This window comes from Talpa occidentalis, unplaced genomic scaffold (assembly GCF_014898055.3).
Source record: "Talpa occidentalis isolate TD23 unplaced genomic scaffold, MPIMG_talOcc4v2.1 talOcc4.3, whole genome shotgun sequence".
NCBI classification, from domain to species: domain Eukaryota; kingdom Metazoa; phylum Chordata; class Mammalia; order Eulipotyphla; family Talpidae; genus Talpa; species Talpa occidentalis.
In genome coordinates, this window is record NW_023603184.1 from 4,942,036 (window position 1) to 4,963,911 (window position 21,876).

General features: G+C 42.7%; 2 protein-coding genes across 3 annotated transcripts in view; both read left to right on the forward strand.

Moving 5' to 3' along the window:
* Positions 1–8,348, forward strand: part of LRP4 (LDL receptor related protein 4) — a 44,243-nt gene extending 35,895 nt beyond the window's left edge. The window contains exon 38 of the mRNA XM_054699230.1: positions 1,981–8,348. Coding sequence (XP_054555205.1) covers positions 1,981–2,313 — 333 coding nt within the window. The 3' untranslated portion in view covers positions 2,314–8,348. The remainder of the gene's footprint in view (positions 1–1,980) is intronic.
* Positions 8,349–12,000: 3,652 nt separating this feature from the next.
* CKAP5 (cytoskeleton associated protein 5) overlaps positions 12,001–21,876 on the forward strand; it is a 77,962-nt gene continuing 68,086 nt past the window's right edge. Inside the window, exons 1-2 of one of the 2 annotated variants that reach the window (XM_054699231.1) lie at positions 12,001–12,083; positions 12,658–12,764. The gene's annotated coding sequence lies outside the window, so the exon portion shown is untranslated. The remainder of the gene's footprint in view (positions 12,084–12,657; positions 12,765–21,876) is intronic. The other variant, XM_037522354.2, reaches the window with a different exon arrangement.

Genomic DNA, 21,876 nt, shown 5'->3' on the forward strand with positions numbered 1-21,876 from the left:
TGTGGGTAGCTCCCTGGTCGGGGATCGAACTCCTGCTGCAGTGGCTGCGGACAGCTTCATAGGTTGCGTCTTAACCCCTTGCGCCACCAGGGAGGCCCTCCTCTTATCAGATTCTTAAGGGATGTCTCTAGAACTCTGAAGGTTTATGTGCTTTTGTTCTTTCAACTTTTTTATCTTAGAAAAAAATTATTTGCTGAATATTTAGGTCTAAAGATAGTCCTGTTTCCACAAGGAATCTATTGCTTGGGATTTCATATTTTCCTAATCTAATGGGACCCAGGTTTTTTCAAAAATCCTGTAATCCTTCTTCAGAAGTTATCCCTTCTGAAACCTTAATTGTCTACTCTCTTGGCCTGTCTAGCACAGTCAAAACCTGTCCTCACACCTACAGGCTCTGTGCATAATGAATATACTTTACATAATGATCATGTGCTTTCTGGATCCTTGAGTTCCCACATTACAAAAGTTTCCACTGCAAGTCATAATAGAACCTGCAGGGGCAGCTTGCCTTTTAAGCATGGTAGACCCCTTCTCAATGAATATCTTTGAGAGAAAGACTCTGGAAGATTCTTGGGTTCTGAAGTGTCTGATGCCCCAGAGAAGAACCACAATTAGGTCCTCATGCTAGAACCTAAAATTCTGTGACCTCTTTCTTCTCTTGTATGCTTTTTCCTCAGCAGCTCTTTCACCCCTCAGATAGTCTTTCACCCTTTCTCTTCTGATTTCTTCTTGATTTCAGGTACCTGTTGCTGTGTGTTTGTAGAGGGAGTGGTGTCCCCCTAAATTGCTACTACCATGTCCTCCACCTCTCCTTAACTTACCTGGCTTGTCTCTGTGATGAAGACGCTGCATCTGATCTCACCCCACTGTAGCTTGAAGGGTGTGCTGGACACACGGGCATGTGCGTGCCTGCATGTGTGCTGTGTGTGCTGTGTCTTTCTCTGCTTGATCAAGGGAGTTGCCAATCCAGAGAGCAGGGTCTGTGTTTTTTATATTGTGTGATCATCAAAGTGTCCTGCTCGTGGTGGAGCCTTAATAATTATCTGTGCAATTGAATTCTTATGAAAATAGCAGTTGCAGGGTCTTGGCAGAAACACTATCCCAGGGACAGAACCCAAGCCAAGCTATGGCCCATTTTCTTCTGGCAATGGTGGCCTGTTGCTTGGTATCCCCCAGAAACCAGAAGTAAGGCTACCCTTTGAGGAATCCATAAAGAGAGAAGCCAGAGTAGAATTTAAGGCTGTCCCTGGAACGACCCCAGATTGCTTGGCAGTAGCCCCAAGGGTTGTGGGAGCTGAGCTAGAGTAGCCTTCCCCAAAAGGTTATGTTATAGGACCCCAGTGGCTTGACATTTAGAAACCAAATAGAGAATTTTCTAGGTCCCTCCAGTCTTACCTCCCAAATACTTTCTCCTTAAATTAGAAGTGAATTATAAATAAAGTAGCAACAACAGTTGTTTAAAATCCTGAATACATGCATATTTACTTGCTTTCATCCCTTGCTTTTGATTATGTAGTCAGCATGGCTGTCCCATTAATAAACCACGTAGCAATGTAATAGCAGTAACCCCGTTTTAGTGTGTCTTCTGTGTCAAGCACGCTGCAGGTTGCATTCCATGTCATGCTTCATTTAATCCTTACCACCACTGGCTTTGAGGTATGGATACCATTGTTCTCCCCACACTGCATCTGGGGGCTGAGCTCTAGAAATAAGAAGTAATTTGCCCAAAGTGACATAGCCAGTGAGTGGCTAATGCCACTTTCAACTATGGACACCATCATTTCTCCTCCCTGTGTGGTAACACCTGCCAGGCAGCACCTTTCAGGCAAAGCCTCACATTTGCTCTGTCGAGTTTCCCCCTGTGTTTGTGGGGTCTTTGAGCTCCTCAGCGTTTTTCTCCCACCCACTTCCTTCTTCAGTTCACCTTGAGACCCTTTATAGCAAGTCCAAGTGACCATGTCTCCCCACTGTCCACCGTAGGCTGGACCCGACCACAACTACACCAAGGAGAAGATGAAGGTCGTAGAGGGAATCTGCCTCCTGTCTGGGGATGACGCTGAGTGGGATGACCTCAAGCAACTGCGCAGCTCCCGGGGGGGCCTGCTTCGGGATCACGTGTGCATGAAGACAGACACAGTGTCCATCCAGGCCAGCTCTGGCTCCCTAGATGACACGGAGACGGAGCAGCTCCTTCAGGAGGAGCAGTCTGAGTGCAGCAGCGTCCACACCGCCGCCACTCCTGAAAGACGGGGCTCTCTGCCAGACACAGGCTGGAAACACGAACGCAAGCTCTCCTCGGAGAGCCAGGTCTAAAAGCCTCTGTTCCCTTCCCTCCCTGCCTGTTCCTTCTCCTGTATGGACTTCCGGTCCTTGTGCTCGCTTATACGACAGGCCCCTTCCTGTGTGCTCGTCCCGTACCTCTTCCCACCCCATCAGTGCTCCCGAGCCTTCCACGGGAGCTGTTTCCACTTGAGTCCATAACTACCTGTGCACAAGAAATGATGGCGCATCTGAGAAGGCAGACCTGGATTTTACCACGAACCTTGCCTCTTGACTCCATTTTGAGCCCCCCTGAAATCAGGCTTGGTAACGAGCCGGCTTCAGTACAGGGCTCTATCTCCCTGCTCTGGGGCCCTTAGCGCCTGCCCCGTAAGACCTGGTGACCCAAGACTGCACTCTTCCCCATCAGAGCTGGCCTCTCATGTCTCTGCGAGAACTTGCCCACCGGTGGCTGGGGCAGGGGGTCATGGATAAAGAGATGAAGGATAGAGGTGAGAGGAGGGGGGTGAGTCAGCCCAGCTGGCATGGGCATCGGGGAGACCTCCAGCCTCAAGTGTGTTGGTAATATGACAAAGCTTTTAGGGACAGCTGGGCCTGGGCAGTCCTGTCCGTTGCTGGCAGTGGACATTGTTCTGGCCCTGAGTCACTGTTTTCTCAGGGGCAGATACTGGTGAGAGCTGGATGTGCCTCACACTGGTCTTCCTCCCGTGGGGATGTCTGAAGGTGGTCTACCTTCAGATGACTGGGGACCCCTCTCACATGGCAGCTGGCTAATGTGAACCCCTCCTGGTGTCACTGGTGGCCAGTATCTTTTCTAAGTCTTAGACTCTATGCAGCCAGCTTGTGAGCCAGTAGCTTGAGTTAATATGGGGGTCCCCAGGCTGAGTCTTTGCAATGTCTAGGAAGCACTGCTCAGGCCAAATCACCTGAACGTTAATGTCCTGTCAGTCTCTTCCTCCTTGTTCTCCGGGATTCTGAGTGCAGAGATCCTGAAACAGCCTTTCAAAGAAGGGCCAGACTTGGAAGAAGAGCAATAAAGACTTGAGGCTCCCAGGGCCTGAAGGAAGTATCATGAGGTTGAACCTGTGTTCTCTCTCAGGTGCTCAGGGATCTGATGGACAGAGAGTGGCTCTGGGGGTGAAGAGCCCATTCCCATGCTCTTCCCAGCCAAGTGACTTCCTTTCTACCTGGAGATGCTTCACTTGGCTCATGCTCAGTCATACAAAGGGCACGTGTCTCTTGCTAGGATCAGGGCGTCGGGACTGTGTTCTGTCCTAAAACTTCTACTTAGCTCTTCACCTTTTTTTGGCTCCTAATTTGCTTTTTCTGACCTAACCTGGTGGCACCTGTAGTAGACCAGGAGCATGGGAGAGTGCAGCACTGATGACACCCTTCCAGCACAGGGAGGTCTAGACATGGTCTGTCAGGAATTAGAAACTGCTGAGAATGGAGGGGAGGCTTCTAGGGGGGAGTTTTCTAGTTTGAAACACCTTCTGTATTATTTGTATGGTCAGTTGCCAACATATGAGTGAAAAAAGGAGGAAAAGAACCCCCTTTTCTGGTCTCTTCTGAGAAGGCTGGAGACAGGTGCCAAGCCCTCAGCCCTGTTCTCAGCAGCCAGCCCAGGTCTGCACCTCACAGTACAGCCGGGCCAAGATGGCTCTTCCAGACACTGGGTGGGAAAGGGGAGGTGCCACTTCCAGGCAGAAAGGGAGACCTTTCAGATTTGAGGGGGAAGTAGACCAAGGAGCACTTTGGGTACTGAGACTCATGCTTGGAGAAGGGAGAACGTAACAAAGTGGCATATTCTTATTGGGAAGGGGGAAGGAGCTTATTGCACTTGGGCTATTCAGAATGTAGAAAGGACATATTTGAAGAAATATCTATTTGAGCACTGATTTACTATGTAAAAAGCAAAACCTGTCTGTCCCAAACTAATGGAAGTGATTCTCCCGCGCTCATGTGTAATGGTTTTAACGTTACTCACTGGAGAGATTGGACTTTCTGGAGTTATTTAACCACTATGTTCAGTATTTTAGGACTTTATGATAATTTAATATAAATTTAGCTTTTCTTAATGCCTGGCTTGGAGTCATGACTGATAACTGCACCTGCTCTGTCTGGCAGACCCATGCTATGGAAAACCTGCTTGCAGGTGTTTAGGGAATGTGGGGATGGTAAAGAGCAATAAAAGGTGTAAGGCTGGAGATTCAGCTCATCTTGAGAAGATAGGTCAAGCCCAGAGTTCACTGGCTTGTGATATCCTCTTTCCCTAGAAGCAGGCTGGCAGGCAAGCTTCATCTTGTGTGCCGGCTCTGATTGGCTGGTCATGGCTGCCTGAGGCCCTGTCCAGACTCAATGGGAAAAGTGTCCTGATCATTAGTGACATCTTTGAGCTCCCAAAGGAAGTGCCGTGGCGTGCATACCAGGTATCTTCTATTTCTGTTCTAGGTCTAAGAGGACTTCAGTGCCCTGAAGTCCTTTGCCTTGCAGTGAGGTCATTGGCAAGCCAGTCTGATGTATTAAGAAAAGTACCGGAAGGGACAAGAAGGGCTAATACCAGGCTCAGATTTGCTGCTACCTCTGTTTCATCTTAGTCGAGTCTGAGAATGAGTCAAGACTTTGAGACAGCAAGCTGTCTCACTGTAGCTCATTTGCTGCATTTCAAGGCTAGAACAAGAAGTTGGAGATCCCTTCTCAGGTTCTCTGGACATGATACATCTGTGAAATTTGGTAACCATGTATGTCTTGATGCCAGATAGATACAGAATTTTTATGTCAAGGCTCAATAGTTGGTTTTCTAAACCACAACCAATTAATAGAATAATGCTGCCATTTGTCCATTCATCTCTTATTACAGGCCAGGCACTACCAAGCCTAACCAAGAAAGACAGAGTCTCACAGAGTTTAAAGTCTAGCAACAACCCCCCATCAAAAGAGGAAAAAGAAAACAGACTGGCACCTCATATTTAAATGACAAGAAATCTGAGTATAAATGTAAACTACAGTTGTATGATTCCTCTATCTTTGGTAAGGGAATAGATATGCTAGAACAAAAACAAGTAAACCATCTTGCCCTCATTCCACCATTCTCATTTAAAAATTCACAACAGAGAGTAAAGGACATTTTAAGCAGTGACATTCAGCCTATAAAGCACATGTCTCTATACTACTCTCCCCTCCAACTTCCCCCCCTCCCACCCCTACCCGGGCCCTGCAAAGCCTCAGGGTTACAGGTCAGGCCTTGAAGTGCAACCACTAGAACTGGGATCTCAGGAAGAACTTCCCAAGTGGGAAGAGAAACTGAATGCATGGACATGTTTTCTTAGAAATCTGGAGATGTTTCTGGGAAAACAAAGATTGGTGAATGCATTTTGCCACCTTGTGACCAAGTCAGCCAGTTTGATCAGGCATTCAACACTGCTGGAGCCTTTGGAAGTTCCATTAACCTGTGGCTGTCCTGTCACTTTCACAGGAGAGAGAAGAGAATGGGGCTGGCCCATTCTTGACAAGAATTTGACCAGTAGCAAGTGAGAATTTATACAGCGTCAAAGATAGCACCCCCATTTTCCAGTTATAAAAATGCAGACTTTTAGTTTCCTGGTCAGTTAAATGAAAAATTTGAACCAGGTGATTGCTAAGGTAATTTCTAGCCTGAAACATATTTACGTTTCTTCCAGGGAAGTCTTGGGAATGAAACAACTTGAGAATGCCTCATCTGGTTCTCTAAATATAAAACCTGAAACTGTTTAAGTGGGGAGATGTGGGTCAAATTCTAACAAGCTGGACATATTTCTTCAAACTACTAATTATGTTCAAAATGGTAGTCCCCGCCCTTCTGCCCTTCTGTGTTGTATGCACAAACTGAAGCCTAAAATGAGATCTCAGGGCCCATAGAGAGATCTCCCTGGCCTGAGTTGAAGCTCTCACCAAACGTAGGCTAGGAGAAAACAAAGTCAGTGCCATCTAGGAAATTAGGAAAAGCACCCACAAGCGCTGAGGGTGCACAAGGTTCTAATGTCAAGAATGCTCTGACTTTCAAGGACATCCTGTCAGCCTTTGTTATTTCCACTTATGGACATAATGATAAAAGAAGTGTGGCTGAGCCCTCTCTGTGGCTAAGAAACCATCTATGTCTTTTCTTCGCATGAAGATGACTCAACTGATTCACATAATAGGATGTATGTTTGGGGATGTTTCAGGCAACCTTTGTTTTGAAACATTCCCACACTCATTTATTTTCTCTCCAGAATCATCTCCCATTAAGCAGCTGGCAGAGGCTAAGCCAAGCTCAGCATAGGGAACAGAGTATTATTTCCAGTCAAGGCTCCAACTTACAACTTTGAATTCCTTAACATGATGTTAAAACAGATCCAGACAGCCTAATTAAGGGTCTGAGTTTAAACCCAAGACTGAATGAAGTTAGCCCCAAGCTACACAATCTGCTTATTTAATTTTATAAGACACATAGAGCCAAGAACTCTCATCCTACCCTTGTCAGCTGGTTTCCCTCCAGCCCCCAAAAGCCTGCTTACGAGGTCCCTGTATCTCCCTTATACATCCTTCCTCGTTGTTGGGGCTGATATTTCTGTGGTGAAAGTTCTCGGACCGCCTACATTGGGATGGTGGTGGGGGGAAGGCTAGGGAAACAGGCTATGAAAAAAGGCTATTCATTCCTTCATTCAACCAGTAAATGCAACCAAGTGCAAGCTTTGTAGTTTTGAAGGCCAGTCGAAGCACTAACCCCTACAGCCATTTGAGATCTGTAGTAATGTCACCCCAGCTACCTCCTGGGAATAGTACAGAGGGCCCCTGGAATGAAAGTTGAAAGAAAGTTCATCATCGAAGCTGCTCCCCTTAGGTTGAAAATATGGATCCAAGTTTCCTGGTAGGGGTATTTCAACCAGAATGCAGCTTGTGATTATGATGGAATAAATTCTGTCCCAACCCTAGGCGGCTTTTCAGAAACACCCAACAGTTATTCAGCAGCCACAATGTTTGGCATTTGTGCCCGGCTTCCAGCTGCAATAATACAGTATTCACTTTGATTTCCAATGCCCACAAGGGTTTCACTGCGCTCTTAACACCCTCCTTACATAAAACTATCAAGAGGCCCCTGGTATAAAGCAAGCACACATACCTGAAAAATGCATAGATAAATGCTATTTGATGATAATCCTGGACTCCAAAAGATGGAGTCAATAAATAAACATTTATCGAACACCTACTATGGGCAAGGTACTGCATGAGGTTTCTACAAGGCCCTATAGGATCTGCCACTCCCCACCTCCATTATCTATCAGACATTCATCCACTGCTTCTCTCCTACTGCTAAGTACTCTGCCAGCTCTTCTAAGTACTCTGCCAGTTGTGTTCCTAACTTAGGGTCTCTGAAGAGCTCTTCCCTCTGCTTAGTACTTTCTCTAGATGTACTCATGGCTAACTCCTTTGCCTTTTGCAAGTTTTTGCTCCAGTGTAATCTCAATAAAACCTACTCTGACCACCCTTTATAAAATTACAATCTTTCTAACCCCATCTTGCTAATCCCTTTCACCCTGTTTTATTTTTTTCTGTCCATAGCAGATATTGTCTAATAACATACTATATAATTTATTTATATATTGATTGTCTATGTTTCCTCACTATATTGTGAGCTGCATGAGAGGAAGAACTTTTTTGTTGTTGTCTATTTTGTTCACTGTCATCTCAAGTGCCTAGATCAGTCCCTACACATACTAGGTGCTCAATAAATATTTGCTGATTGAATGAGTGAACAAATGAATGGAACCAGACACCTAAGGCCCACATTCTGCTACAACTGCACCTAAACCATCTAAGACAAAAAGGGATTTTGCCATTTTGTTTTAAAACTCTCTAGGACTCAGACTCCACACGTCCTTTACTGAACAAATTTCAGGTTACCATTACCCTCTCCTTAAATGTAATCTACAGTTTATTTCTGGTAATATTTAAATAAAGTAAATATGTCAATGACCAATGACTGACGACTCTTTCTATATATTCCTGGCCCATTTCTCAAAGGTTATTGTGATCTTTTTTGCTCTGATAGGCTCCTCTCTCCTCTAGGGATGGATTTGTTCTCATGCCTCACTTTTTCACTCTCTCCACTGTCAGTGGTCTCATCCACTACCACAATTTCATCTTTGCACTTTATAGAGGTGATTCCCAATCTATATCACTTGAATCCTAATCACCCCCCTCAACTCTCAGTATGCATTTCCTAGATCTACTCATCAATAAATGATTCCATTTGAATGTGTCATTGGTATCCAAAAGTAATCAGGTTTAAAACTCCTTGAGAGTGGGTTCTCCTGACTTTCTGTTTACCTTTGGGCAATCACCACCTTCCAGGTCCCTGGACTCAAATCCTGACATTTTTTCACTCATCTCCCTGAATGAGTCCCACCCTTACATTTTCCCCTACCAAGTCACCAGGTCCTTCACTCTATTCCTTGAATCTTTTCTCATTATTTCCACTGCTGCTACCTCATTATCAGATTCCTTAGCTCTGGACTTCTAGCTCTAACCTATTTTACATAATCAAGCTAATTTGTTTTCCTAAAGGGCAATTCTGATTTTGTCCCTCCCCTACTCAGAAACCTTCTATAGTTCCCCACTGCCTACTTAATTAAATACAAATTCCTTACCTTATTATTCAAGATTCTGTTAAGAATTGTTCCTGATCTTCTCTACCAATCTGGTGTCCCATTATTTCCCAATATCAACCTTGTTCTAAGATCAAATGCAACATTCAATTCACTACATACAAGGTACTTTCTTGTTTTTGTGCCACTGTTCCTACTTTTTCAGATATTAGACATACTCCCTAAATTAACATGTCAATAGAAAAAAATTCATTTCTCTCCCTACCAAGTTTCCCCACTAAATAGTTTCTTGAATTTTCAGGATGTTCTAACCATTCTCAGTCACATGAACACAAATACACACACATTTATAATCATGTGTAATAAAGAACATTGCATATATGCTTTTTTGCAATTTGCTTGCCTTGTTTCAATTAAATAACATTCACGCATTTTTCTGCACCAGCACATATAATTTAGCCACATTCTTTTTAACATTTGCATAATGTTCTATCAGATGGATATACTATAATTTATGTAACAAGATCCTTATTTTGGACATGTAATTTCAAGGTTTTCTTCCCCCCTATCTTATGCAGTATTGCAGCAAATAACTTTGACATTTTTCTTTGTATGTATGTATAATCTATAGGACAAATTCCTAACAGGGGCCTCCCTGGTGGCACAAGGGGTTAAGATGCAACCTTTGAGGCCTCCCCGGTGACACAGCGGTTGAGCGCTGGGTTGCAAAGCTGCCCACAGCCTCTGCAGCGCCAGTTCAATCCCCGGCTGCACCCCGGCCACCAGAGGAGGGTCCCGCATAGTGTGCAGACCTCTCCTGCAGCCCGCTGCTCCCCTCAGCAGTGTACTTCGGTCCTTCTGCCTGCTCTGCTCCCTGCTCTGGCGAATTCTCTCACCCTCCTGAGCTTCTGACTGTACCCAGTGCTTGTATAAATAAATACATTAATTAATTAATTTTTTAAAATGCAACCTATGAGGCTATCTGCAGCCACTGCAGCACGAGTTCGATCCCCGGCTAGGGAGCTACCCATATGGCGCAGCAGACCTCTCCTGGCTCACCCACTGTTTCCCTCAGCAGTGCATTTCAGTCGATCTGCCTGTTCTGTTCCCCACTTTGTCTCTGGTGAAGTCTCTCACGCCCCACACCTTGGGCCTGTACCCCAGTTCTTGTGTGCATAAATCTTTTTTAAAAAAATTCCTAACAGTTGGCAACACTGGACCAGAGATTATTATTTTAGTAACACTAAATTACCCTCCTTAAAGTTTGCAACAGTTATTCTCTTACCAACAGTGAATTTCATTGTCTCTTTCTCAAAGTCTTGGCCAGTGAAAGGTTGTTCAACTTTTTCTTTTTTTCTTGCTTTTACTTTTACTTCTATTTATTGATCTATTTTTTATTTCTATTAAATTTATTTATTTTCTGACATCATTATTCATTTTTGAACAGGATATGATTTCTCCCCTCAGGGATAGTCCCCATAGCTCTCCCATCACCAAAGCACCCAAGATCCATCACCATAGTCCCTTGTGCTCTTCCCTGCCCTGTTTGGACTCCCTTCTCTCCTTCTCCCCTCCATTTATTTTTATGTTGAATTTATTCCTGGGCCATAAGTTTGTTTTTTCAGTTTCTTCTTCTGTGCAGCCTCCTCTTCTGGTTTAGGAACAATCTCTTCTTAGTAAGCATCATCTCAATGTGTCAGGGAGAGTTCATCTATGAGTTAATCTGACTATCCTCTCTTTAAGTTCTTTGATACATCTTGGAGACCTTACTCACCTGGATGTGCTCGATGCCCAGAGAATCTAAATCCTTAAATTCAGTATTACTTCCTGAATTTTTAAGCATGTCCAATAAAAACTCAGCACTCTTTTTTTTTCAGGCCACCAACCCTATGTCCAGCCCCCGTTTGGCCTGGTCACACCTACCAACACTACCATTGTAATGAAGGAATGGCACACATTGCTTCTGCAGAGTGACAGCCTTCAGATAGTTGGTGGCTTTTGGATATGCTAGGCAATTTCTTGATGGCCTAGGCAATTTCACATATGTTCTTAAAATGAACACAATGATTTGAATCTCTTGATTTGCATGCTTTACTGGGTTTGTTTGGATTGATTGTGTAGCAAACCATTTTAGAGATCACCTAAGGCCACTTACAGAAAGAGTCAGCTTTCATCTTTGCCAATTTGATTTAAAAAAAAATCATCTGATTACTTTTACCCAACCCCTCTCTATTTTTCAGTCTGTTGCTGATTGTATTACCTTTAAATCCCGGATTGAAAGTCCAGTCCCTTCACAGAAGCTCTCCATCAAATTTCTTCCTTTTCTAAGCACCCACAACGTTTCTATAGTTCTCATACTACTTTGAATTTTGATTAGTCTGTATTTTATTCCTCTGACCGTTGCAGTTTGCAAATCCCTTGAAAGTAAGGCCGCAATCTTATTCATAGAAATACTGCATGTACAGAGCTCAACAAGAATTTAGAGATCGCATTAGCCAACTCTCCCATTTCAATAAATAACAGGACTATTAAGCATTTGCAGAATGCGTGATTGTTCAAAGCCCTTTCCCTGACAATTATGTATGTTAAATCCTCACATCAAGCTTGTAAGGCAAACACTGTTATCTCATTTTGCAGATGAGAAAATTAAGCTCCAGATGACTGCCTGAGAAAAGCGATTTACTCAGAGCAAGTTCAAGATCAGAGCCCGGCATCCAGGTTCCAATTCACTGTTCCTTCCACTACCTCCCAGCTGCCTCTCTGCTGCACCTCCCTGCGACCAACCTTCGCGGAATGAAATGACTGAAAAACAAACAGAAAAAACCTGTCAGATGTTGACAGCTTAAATATCTGCTGCTAGATAAAGGAAACACGCTGATGGCTGGGGATGCACCGGTCTCCGCGCATCCTTTTTCCTTTCCGGCCCTCGGTACCTTGGGTTCCCAATACGCTCTCCCACCGCAGCGAGCACCGCGAGGTCCAGAGAGCACCACGGCTGCGCGCGGCCCCTTTAAGGCGGCGGACGGCGCGTGCCCGTACGCCTTTCAAACGGACCAATGAATGGGCGAGGGGCGGTCCACCGCGGACCAATAAACAACGAGGACACTGCGGGGTGTGCGGCGGCTCAAGCGGTTTCAAACGGCTTGGAGCAGGCCCCTCGGTTCGGCCCCGGCGGAGGTGAGTGGGTGGTGGTCCCGACCCACCTGCCTGGGCCCTCGGCCCCCGCGGCCGCGCGCGCGCGGAGGGTCCCTGAACCCCGGGCGGGGGGTGCCTCCGCGGGCGCGCGCCTCCCTCGCCCCTGGAACCCGGCGAGCCCGGAGCGGCGAGGCGGGGCGGAGGCCGGGGACCCGCGGCGGGGAGGGCGAGGGGCGTGGGCGCGCGTGAGCGGCGAGGCCGGGCTGGGATCCGGGGGCCCGGAGCGCGCCGCGGCGGGGTGCGGGCGGCAGCGTCCGGGGGACGCGGGCGGCGCCGGGCCGCGCCTGGCGGCTGAGGGTGTTCCCGGGCTGGGGCTGGGGCGGGGGCCCAGCGGGCGACCCGGCTGCCGGGCCCCTGGCGTGATTGTCAAATGAATGAATGGGGGCGCGGGAGCCGGGGCCGCCGTGTGGGTGGGGAGCGCCCGATCGCCCCAGGGCGTGACAGGGACGGTGGTCCCCGGGCCTTCCCGTGCACCTGTGCCCCTCCCGGCTCGCTGCGATTTTAACGATTCCGATCACACCGCTCCGCCCTTATGCCTGGCTTTCTCTCTCTAAAGGTGCCAGTAGAGTTCGTGTGTCTTTCCAGCTCTGAAGGTTTGGGGGACCAATACAATAGCCAGCAGTGCAGGCGAGGCAGGCCTTGGTACTTTCTAGGAGGGACTCGGTAAACTAGATCCTTACTTTTTAGTTCTTTTTGCATTCTTTGGCTGTTGAACTCTTCACCCTGCAATGGTGATCATTGTCAGGCAGGGTTAAATGTATGCCTTTTTGTTTCTGGGATGGAAAAATGATGAAAGTTGATGTTGCCAGAGTGACTGCTGTGTGTTAAGGAAATAGATTCGTGCCGACGAAGCCTAACAATGAGTTGTTCATTCAGCACCAATAGAGGGTGAAGTGGTTTTTGCAGAACTTGCCCCAAATTTATGCATGACTCCAATTTAATTCTCCTGGGAACCAAGGCATCGAATCTTGGCCCAGAAATCCTGCCTGTCTTATTTTATGCATAATTATAGTAGTCGAAAACTCATTTTTAAAGAGGTGAACTCCTCCTTTCTCCATTTTCATCACCCTGAAAAGTCCTTCTTTGACCTAAAGAGCCCATAAATTAAGCTAACAATCTTCTGAAACTGGTAAGGAGTCTTAACAGATTTGGACTTTTCATAAGTGACTGAACAAACAGTAATGCTGCTTTTGTAAAATTTGATGCTATAGGGAAAAGTGAAATCAATTTATTTTGCCAACATAAAAGACACCAGTTTAAATAATCTCCTGAGAAAAAAATATTACACGGTTTGTAAAAGTCTGTTCACTCAGCAACAAGCAGAGATATTCCATAACTATTAATCTTACACTTTATTACTTTTAAAGCTTGATCAGCTTGAATATGAAGAGTAGCATAGCCTTCTGTGATTGACAGATCAATTTTAACAGCAGTTTTAATGGCAATAAATTAAGTATGTACATTTAATATTATGAATACTATTCTAGGTTTGGGGGAGGAATTAAAAATAATAACCCACTTTAACAGTGCCCGAGGATGTTGTTTTTTTAAAAAAAAGCCTTAATGGGGAATGAAAACTTTTTTGTGTGTGGGTGTTTTTACCATTTTTCCCCTGAAAACTTTTCTTTATATTGGAGTCATGCCAGGCCCTCTTAAGTTCCTTTGACTTAATGGTGTCTTATTCATTTATTCAACAAATATTGTGATAGATGCCAACTATGCATTAAACATTGTTCTGGATTCTGGGTATATACTGATAAGCCAGAGAAAGACAGCTCCTGACCAAAGAGAGTTTAATAGTTTTAGTTCTCAAAAAATTTACTGCAGCAAATTGTTTCTGTAATCCTTCTGGCCTAGATGTGGTCCTTAAACAAAATAAATGCTCAGATACTTTTACTAGCAGTAACTAACATTTATTGAATACTCACTGTGTACCACATTTAGCTTTTAATCCTCACAAATTTTTACAGTATGTACTTAGAAAAGTTATGCAGCATGCTCAGGATCATACACCTGGGAAACTTGAATTTGAACCCAGGTTAATCTGTCTCCAGGGCCTTGGCTTTTAAAATAAGATCAGTTAGGGAGAAATCAGGAGCAGTTTCTAGGTAGATCCTATTCTTTTTTTAATATACTTCTATCAGAGTCATGATAAAATATAAATGATACACATGGTAGTTTTTAAGAGGGAAGATGGGGCAGTTCAAAATACAGTATTTACCCCCAGCTGTAAGAGGGTTAGGAGAGCTAAGAGGGACCATAAAATTGGGATCTTGATCTAGTTATGATTGATAGATGGAGATGTTTAAAATGATTCTCCTACTAGGTTCAGAAATTGTTACCTAGCTTATTTTTATCAGGGCAGCTGTCCTGTCTGCTTGATGTATATGAAACACATTAAGCTTATTTTTTTTCCTTTTCTTTTCTTCTTTTAATTATGTATTTTATTTTATTTTTTATTATTTATTTTTATATCATTGTTCATTTTTTATATTACTCTTTTAATTTTTTTACATCATTGTTCATTTTTAAACAATATTTGCTGCCCCCACCCCCTCAGGTGTAGTCCCCATAGCGTTTCCTTCACCAGTGCACCATCACCTCAGTCCCCTGTGGTCCTCCCTCCCTCCCTCTGATCCCTCTCCCCTCCTCCCCTGCAGCATGTCTCTGGTTTATAATTGTCCGTTTTTGCTTTGTTGTGTTTTGTACTGTTATTTTTTTTGCACTGATGTCTTATTTGGTTCCCCTATATTCCTGCTATAAGTGAAACCATCTGATATTTTTCTTTTTCCTTCTGGCTTATTTCACTGAGCATAATTCTTTCTAGTTCCATCCATGTTGCTACGAATGGCATGAGTTTATCTTTTTTGGTTGCTGAATAATATTCCATTGTGTATATATGCCACATCTTCTTGATCCAGTCATCTATTTTTGGGCATTTGGGTTGTTTTACCTATTGTAAGTAGTGCTGCAGTAATCATAGGGGTACAAGTGGTCTTTTGAATCAATGTTTTTGTGTCCTTTGGTTAGATCCCTAGTAGTGAAATTGCGGGGAGGGGGGGGGGTCGTATGGTAGCTCCCTTTTTAGTAGACTGAGGAACCTCCACACAGCTTTCCATAGTGGTTGGACCAGTCTGCACTCCCACCAGCAATGTAAGAGAGTTCCTTTTTTCACCGCATCCTCGCCAGCGTTTGTTGTTGCTTGTTACATTAAGCTTATTCTTTTTGGCCTTTGTGTTTGTTCTCTGATGGGAACTTCCCACCCTGCTCTGCTCCTATCTCAAGCCTGTCTTTGTGTACTGGCTCCACTCAGGTCTCAACTCAAAGGTCATCTCCTAAAAGAGGCATTTTCTAAGTTCAGTTACAGTAATCTCCTTGGTCACTTTCACCTCACTTTCCTTTTTTAAATTTACTTCATAGACTTTATTGCTGTCGGATAGGGCATTTATTACTTGGTTGTATAATGTTTGATTTCTTCACAGAAATGAAATCAAAGGGCAGATTTTTCTTATGTCAAGTTGCTTCAGTACCTCAAACATTTGGAACAGAAAAATGGTCAGGGGCCTCCCCGGTGGCGCAGCGGTTGAGCGCTGGGGTTCGATCCCCAGCTGCTCCCCGGCCACCGGAGGAGGGTCCCACATGGCGCGCAGACCTCTCCTGCTGCCCGCTGCTCCCCTCAGCAGTGTACTTCGGTCCTTCTGCCTGCTCTGCTCCCCACTCTGTCTCTGGTGAATTCTCTCACCCTCCTGCGCTTCTGACTGTACCCAGTGCTTGTGTAAATAAATAAATAAATCTTTTAAAAGAAAAAGAAAAATGGTCAGAAAATATTTGTCAACAAAATTGGCCAAAGGTCTCATATTATTCTTTATTTGATGAAGTGATAAAAATAGTACATACCTAAACAGCAGCTGTGTTATTGTACCTTTGGAGGTGAGTAGTATCTCAGCAGACTTATGTGGAAAGTTTTCAACTAAGAAAAGTGAAAAAATGATAGTGCTATGTTCTTGACTACGGGAAGGGGATAAGAGTGATTCTCCCCTACTGCCTTTTTTGACTTCAATTTTAAAAAAAATTACAAATCTATATAAATTTTTAGGGATACTGGTTGGGTATATTGTAGGATGTCCCTCTACTGGAATATATCTGATTTTTTATCATGATTAGACTTGAATAATGGGGCTTGAGGAGGCAGATCTCAGAGATATAGTGACATTTTCATCATGTATCAAGGAAACAAATGATCGACATTGATTTCTGACTTGATACTGACTGTTCACCTGGTTGAAATAGCCTTTGTCAGGCTTCTCCACTGTAAAGTCTCTCATGTTTCCCCTTCCATACTGTCTCTTTGCAAGGAAGTAACCATGTACAGCCCACACTTTCAGAGTAAGGGGTTATGTTGCCTGTCCTTTGGGATGGGACATCTATGTAATTTATTTGGAATTCTGCATGGGAAATTTGTTGCTCTTTCTCCATTTATTAGCTTGGTCAAGTGTATATTTATATCAATGTGGACTAAAGGGTATTTATCTTGTATCTTGAATTGTATTCTCACACTATTTTCTTGTTCAGACTGTTCTAGCTTTGCTCTTTGGGAGCTGTTTCAGTTGACTCCTATTCTGGCACTACAAGATGCTCCAGGTTCTTTTGTTTATTTCTTGTCGTGGTGATTCAATCAACCATTTCTCTTATGTCCCTTTGACACATGCCCCCACCCTTCTTGGTTTGTTTGTTTTTGGACTACTTCCTGGTCTATAGGACACTCTAGACTCATATTTTCCCTCTCCCAAACCCAGTATCATCAGCCATCTCTCCACAGAACCTGTTTCCTTCTTTTGGACAATGGTATTTAGAAACCAAAATCTGGGGGCTTGGTGCTCATTATTGGGTGTCATTGTTCCTGGACCTCAGTGGACAAAGCGAATTCATATACTAACCTATGTGTATGCATATATATATAATTGTGTCTTATATTGCCATCTGTATTTATATTAAGCCAAACATGAATTAACACAGTTCTCTTCATCTCTCAGAGGAAATGTAAATCCTGAGCAAATGTCTCCAAAGTGCCACGAAAACATTGTTTTCCTTGACTTGGTAACAGTCATTATCAGTCCTGGCATGTGACTTTTGGTTAAAGGTGTAATCAAAACATAAAGTCTGATTCAGTCGAATGGTGGCACATTTTTGGCATAGATATGATGTCAGATAAACATTAATGACCCGGTGTCTCTTTGTTTTTTGTTATTTTATTAAGAGATATTTTTGGTTTATTAAGAGCTACAATACCTACTTCTTTGAAATCTTGAATGTGTTTCTTAGAGATTTGGCTTAAAGTGGCTTTGAGTCCTTTCCTTAAAGATGAAGAAAAAAATGGTGGTCCCTGAAGCTCATTTCCTTAATATTGGTGGTTTTATTTTTCCTTTTTTTCAAACATATGGCTTACAAGTATTTAGCATTTTACTTAATTGAAAGTCAACTACCAGTGAGTAAACCAAAAAGCTTTTCAGCAGCCTAAGTAGATATCACAAATTTTGATTTGCCTTAGGTAGATCCTTAGTAGTCACTCTTAAAGCACAGTTTCAGCCTGCTTGGATCTCTAAATCTTGAGCTAAAATTAGGGTACACCTGCTACAAGGTAACTCATAGTGTTAGCTTGATCACAAAGATTGAGAAAGGAAAGCTACAATATATAAAATTCAAATTCAGAAATATTACATTGAAACCATTTCCTCTTAGAGTACCATTCCCTCAGCACTCTGTGGCAGTAGATCTTGAGGCTATTGGTGCATTGATCTCAAATAAACTATACCTTGAAAATGACTACCAATATATATGTTTAAGAAGACTGGGAGACTTATTTTCTTATATTTGTCTAGGAAAAAGATATATAACAAAACTGATATTTTAGGGATAAATCTCCCATAGCTGGCAAATTTGGCTATCTAGAACATCTTGTTCCCTAATCACTTTTGCTGTAATGTTCTCCTTCTTAATGTTTACTTGTCGTGCTTGATTTCATAATTTTATCTCCTTATCTACTTGCAAGAAGTCTCCTGTTTGTGGGTTTTAGGAACTTTTCAGTACTGTAATTCCATGCTTTTAGTCTTCTTTTATATGGTAATTTCTTTTTTGGGGGGGAAGAAAGGTCTCATGAAAAGTCCTAATCTTGTACATGAGTGCTTCATTTGGGAGTAAAAACCAAATCGCACAACAGAAATATCTGTGCAGTAAATGAAAAAAAGTTTACACTTTTGAGGACTGTCTGCTTGTTTTGAGCAATATTTAATGTGGGAGAGTCCTCTAAATAAAATACAGTCCCCATAAGTATTGTAAAATGGCATTTACTTGTTTAATGGTAAATCTGCTTTCTGTAGGATACAAAGGAATAAATAGATCACTTATATATCCAAAGAAGCCATCTGTTAGACCAGAGAGAATTTGCCTTACTCGGTCCTAAGAGCTCTGAGCTAACTTAGGTTGTTCTTGGACCAGAAGATTGAAATAGGGTTTTATTGAATCTGAAATCAACTTAAAATCTCTAAGTGACTCTGGCATGATGCTTATAATAATAACAGAACAATAATCATGGCTACTGTTTACTAAGTTCTTGGTAATTTGCCAGGCAATCTATTAGAACTGCACCTCATATAAAGCCACTGGGTTTCTATGATCTGGCCTTTTTCATACTGCCCCTCTTTCTCAGGCCCTATCTGCCTACATAAGTTATTGTTCTGTTCTTTACCCTTGCCTGCCTCTTTTGGGCTTTCACACACATGCCTGAAATATTCTCTCTAAACCTCACTCATTATGCCTTTGCCTAGGTGATATCTATTAATTTAATTTCCTTTAGTTTTCAGCTGAAATATCGCTTTCTCAGGGAGATTAGATGCTTCTAGATTAGATGCTTCTCTTATATCTTTATAGTATCTTGCCCCAGGGATACTGTATTGCACAGCCTATACTTAGTACATAGCTTAGTGCCTAACACAGAAGAGCCCCACATGATCTAACAAGTGCAAGTGTCCTTTTGGAGTAGAGAATAAGAATATTTGGGGAAGTTCTTAACATGTAGAAGGCAAAATCCCACCTTAACCTTTGTGCCTCAGTTTCCTCTTGTAAAATGGAGATAATATTGATTTCAGAGTTAAGAGAATTAAATGAGTTAGTACATATGAAATAATTAGGCTAGTGCCGGGCACATAATGAATGCACCAGAAGTGTGTGTGTTAAGTAAGGAGCCACATGAAGATGGTTCATTATGATGGATGATGAAACTGAGACTTAGTGTGAGACAGAACAAGTTTTAGAACTCAGATCTTGGGCTTCCCTGGTGGCCCAAGGGGTTAAGACGCAACCTGTGAAGCTGTCCACAGCGTGAGTTCAATCCCCAGCCCCAGAGCTGCCCACATGGCGCAGCAGACCTCTCCTGACTCACCCGCTGCTCCCCTCAGCAGTGTATTTCAGTCATTCTGCCTGTTCTGTTCCCCACTCTGTCTCTGGTGCATCCTCTCACCCCCAACCACTGGCCTTTACCCCAGTTCTTGTATGCATAAATAAATCTTTTAAAAAAGAAAAAACTCAGATCTTGGACCAGAGCCCAATCAACAGATTTAGATGAATTTAATCTTGACTAGCATTCGATTTACTACCATAAGATTTACTGCATGCAAGTATTCTACTGTGATTTTGCCAAATGAAAGAGTCTAAAATCACCCTTTTAATAGATTTTATAATCAAAAAGCCAGTATCTAAGAAAACAGTGAAAATATCTATTACTGAACAATTTTTCACCTTGAAAAAGAAAAACTTGAGAATTCCTTTAAATATATTGTGCTGGGCCTCCCCTGTGGCGCAGCGGTTGAGCGCTGGGCTGCGAAGCTGCCCACAGCCTCTGTAGCGCTGGTTCGATCCCTGGCCGCCAGGGCAAGGATCCCACATTGTGCGACAGACCTCTCCTGCTGCCCGCTGCTCCCCTCAGCAGTGTGTTTCGTCAGTCTGCCTGTTCTGTTCCCTGCTCTGGCTCTGGTGAATTCTCTCACCCTCCCGCTCTTCTGACTGTACCCAGTGCTTGTATGTAGGTAGGTAGGTAGGTATGCATAAATAAATAAATAAATAAATAAATAAATAAATAAATACATCTTTTTAAAAAATAAAATAAAAATAAATATATTGTGCTTTCCTGACACATTCAACATAACAAAATTTTACATAAACAACCCAGGAACACATTTACTGTGTATTTAGTACTTCTGTGATTTGATGAAGTTGTGCTGTTATAAGAGTTTATATATTAGAGTGCAAAGCATTCTGTTAGATGCTGTGATAATAACTGAGACTTATTTCCTTCTAATAGCACTGGTTAAGACTTTCAGTAGTTGGAATGGCTCGTGAGGGCATCCTTGCCTTGTACCTGATCTTAGAGGAAAATCTTTCGCCTTTGACTATGATGTTTGCTGTGGACTGTTCTTAAGTGCCCTTTATATGTTGAGATAGTTTTCTTCTATTCCTAGTTTGTTTAGTGTTTTCCTTATGAAAATGTATTAAATCTTGTCAAATGCTTTTTACTGCATCAATTGAGATGATGTGTGGTTTTTGTCCTGTTATTGTCATTCTGTTAAAGACAGTGTTATGGTATACATTGATTTGGGTGTGTCAAACCATCCTTACATTCCAGGAGTAAATCTCACTTGGTCATGGTGTATCATTATTTTATTATGTTGTTGGATTTAATCTGCTCGTATTTTTTGAGGATTTTTACATCAGATTTATCAGCAATATTGGTGTGATATCTTTGTTTGGCCTTGGTTTCAGGGTTATGTTGGCCTCATAGATTAAGCTTGGATATATTCCCTCCTCTTTAATTTGTGGGAAGAATTTCAGGAGGATTGATATTCTTTAAATATATGCTAGAATTTTCCATTGATGCCATCTGGTCCTAGACTTTTAGTGCTTCACTTTTAAATCCCTTTCCAATGATGGTTGAGAGTAGAATGTTCGGCTGGGTGTGTCACCTGAACACAAAACTCATGTGGGCCTGCTCAATATGTGATAATGACTACTTGGTGCTACAAATGCTAGTTGTGACTAGATGACTCAGAAACTCTCCTTGGTACTATGTGAATGGGGAATGAAAAACAGTTCATATCTCTGATTTCTTCAATCAGTATTCTGACCTTTTACCACGTTACTTTGTTTGCCAAAAGGCTGATAATTAAAATTTTGTTTTTTGAGTGACCTGTGTGAATCCCTACCTCTTGACCTGGGCATAAAATATATTGTACCTGAAAAAGTAAAATGGTGGTAAAACCCACATGATATGAACTCTTTCACACTATACCTATGAAACTAGCATGAAGCAAACCACCATTCTTTTATGATAATTTAATCAAGGGTAAAGAATGGATCTATGAAATTTTTACCATTAAAATAGAAGCATTTCACAAACATTTACCATCCAATGCATATATCCTACTTCTAAAAAACTTGGAATTGTGAACACGTTTATTGTATATAAATAGTTGTTTGTAAAATTTTAGGGATGTGGGAGTTGTTAATACAAGCGACTTGTTTTATATTGGGCAACACTAAAGCCCCCAAAGATGAAATGATTGAAATTTAATTACTTACCGGTAAAGTATGGATTTGGGCAAAAATTTTCTTCTTTCCAGCTCATTATTCCTCTCAGATTAAAAAAAAAGTCTGCATTCCAACACTTACAACTACAACATGTAACTTTTAAAATTGTAAGATCCTGCTAGCTGAAGATGGAGCT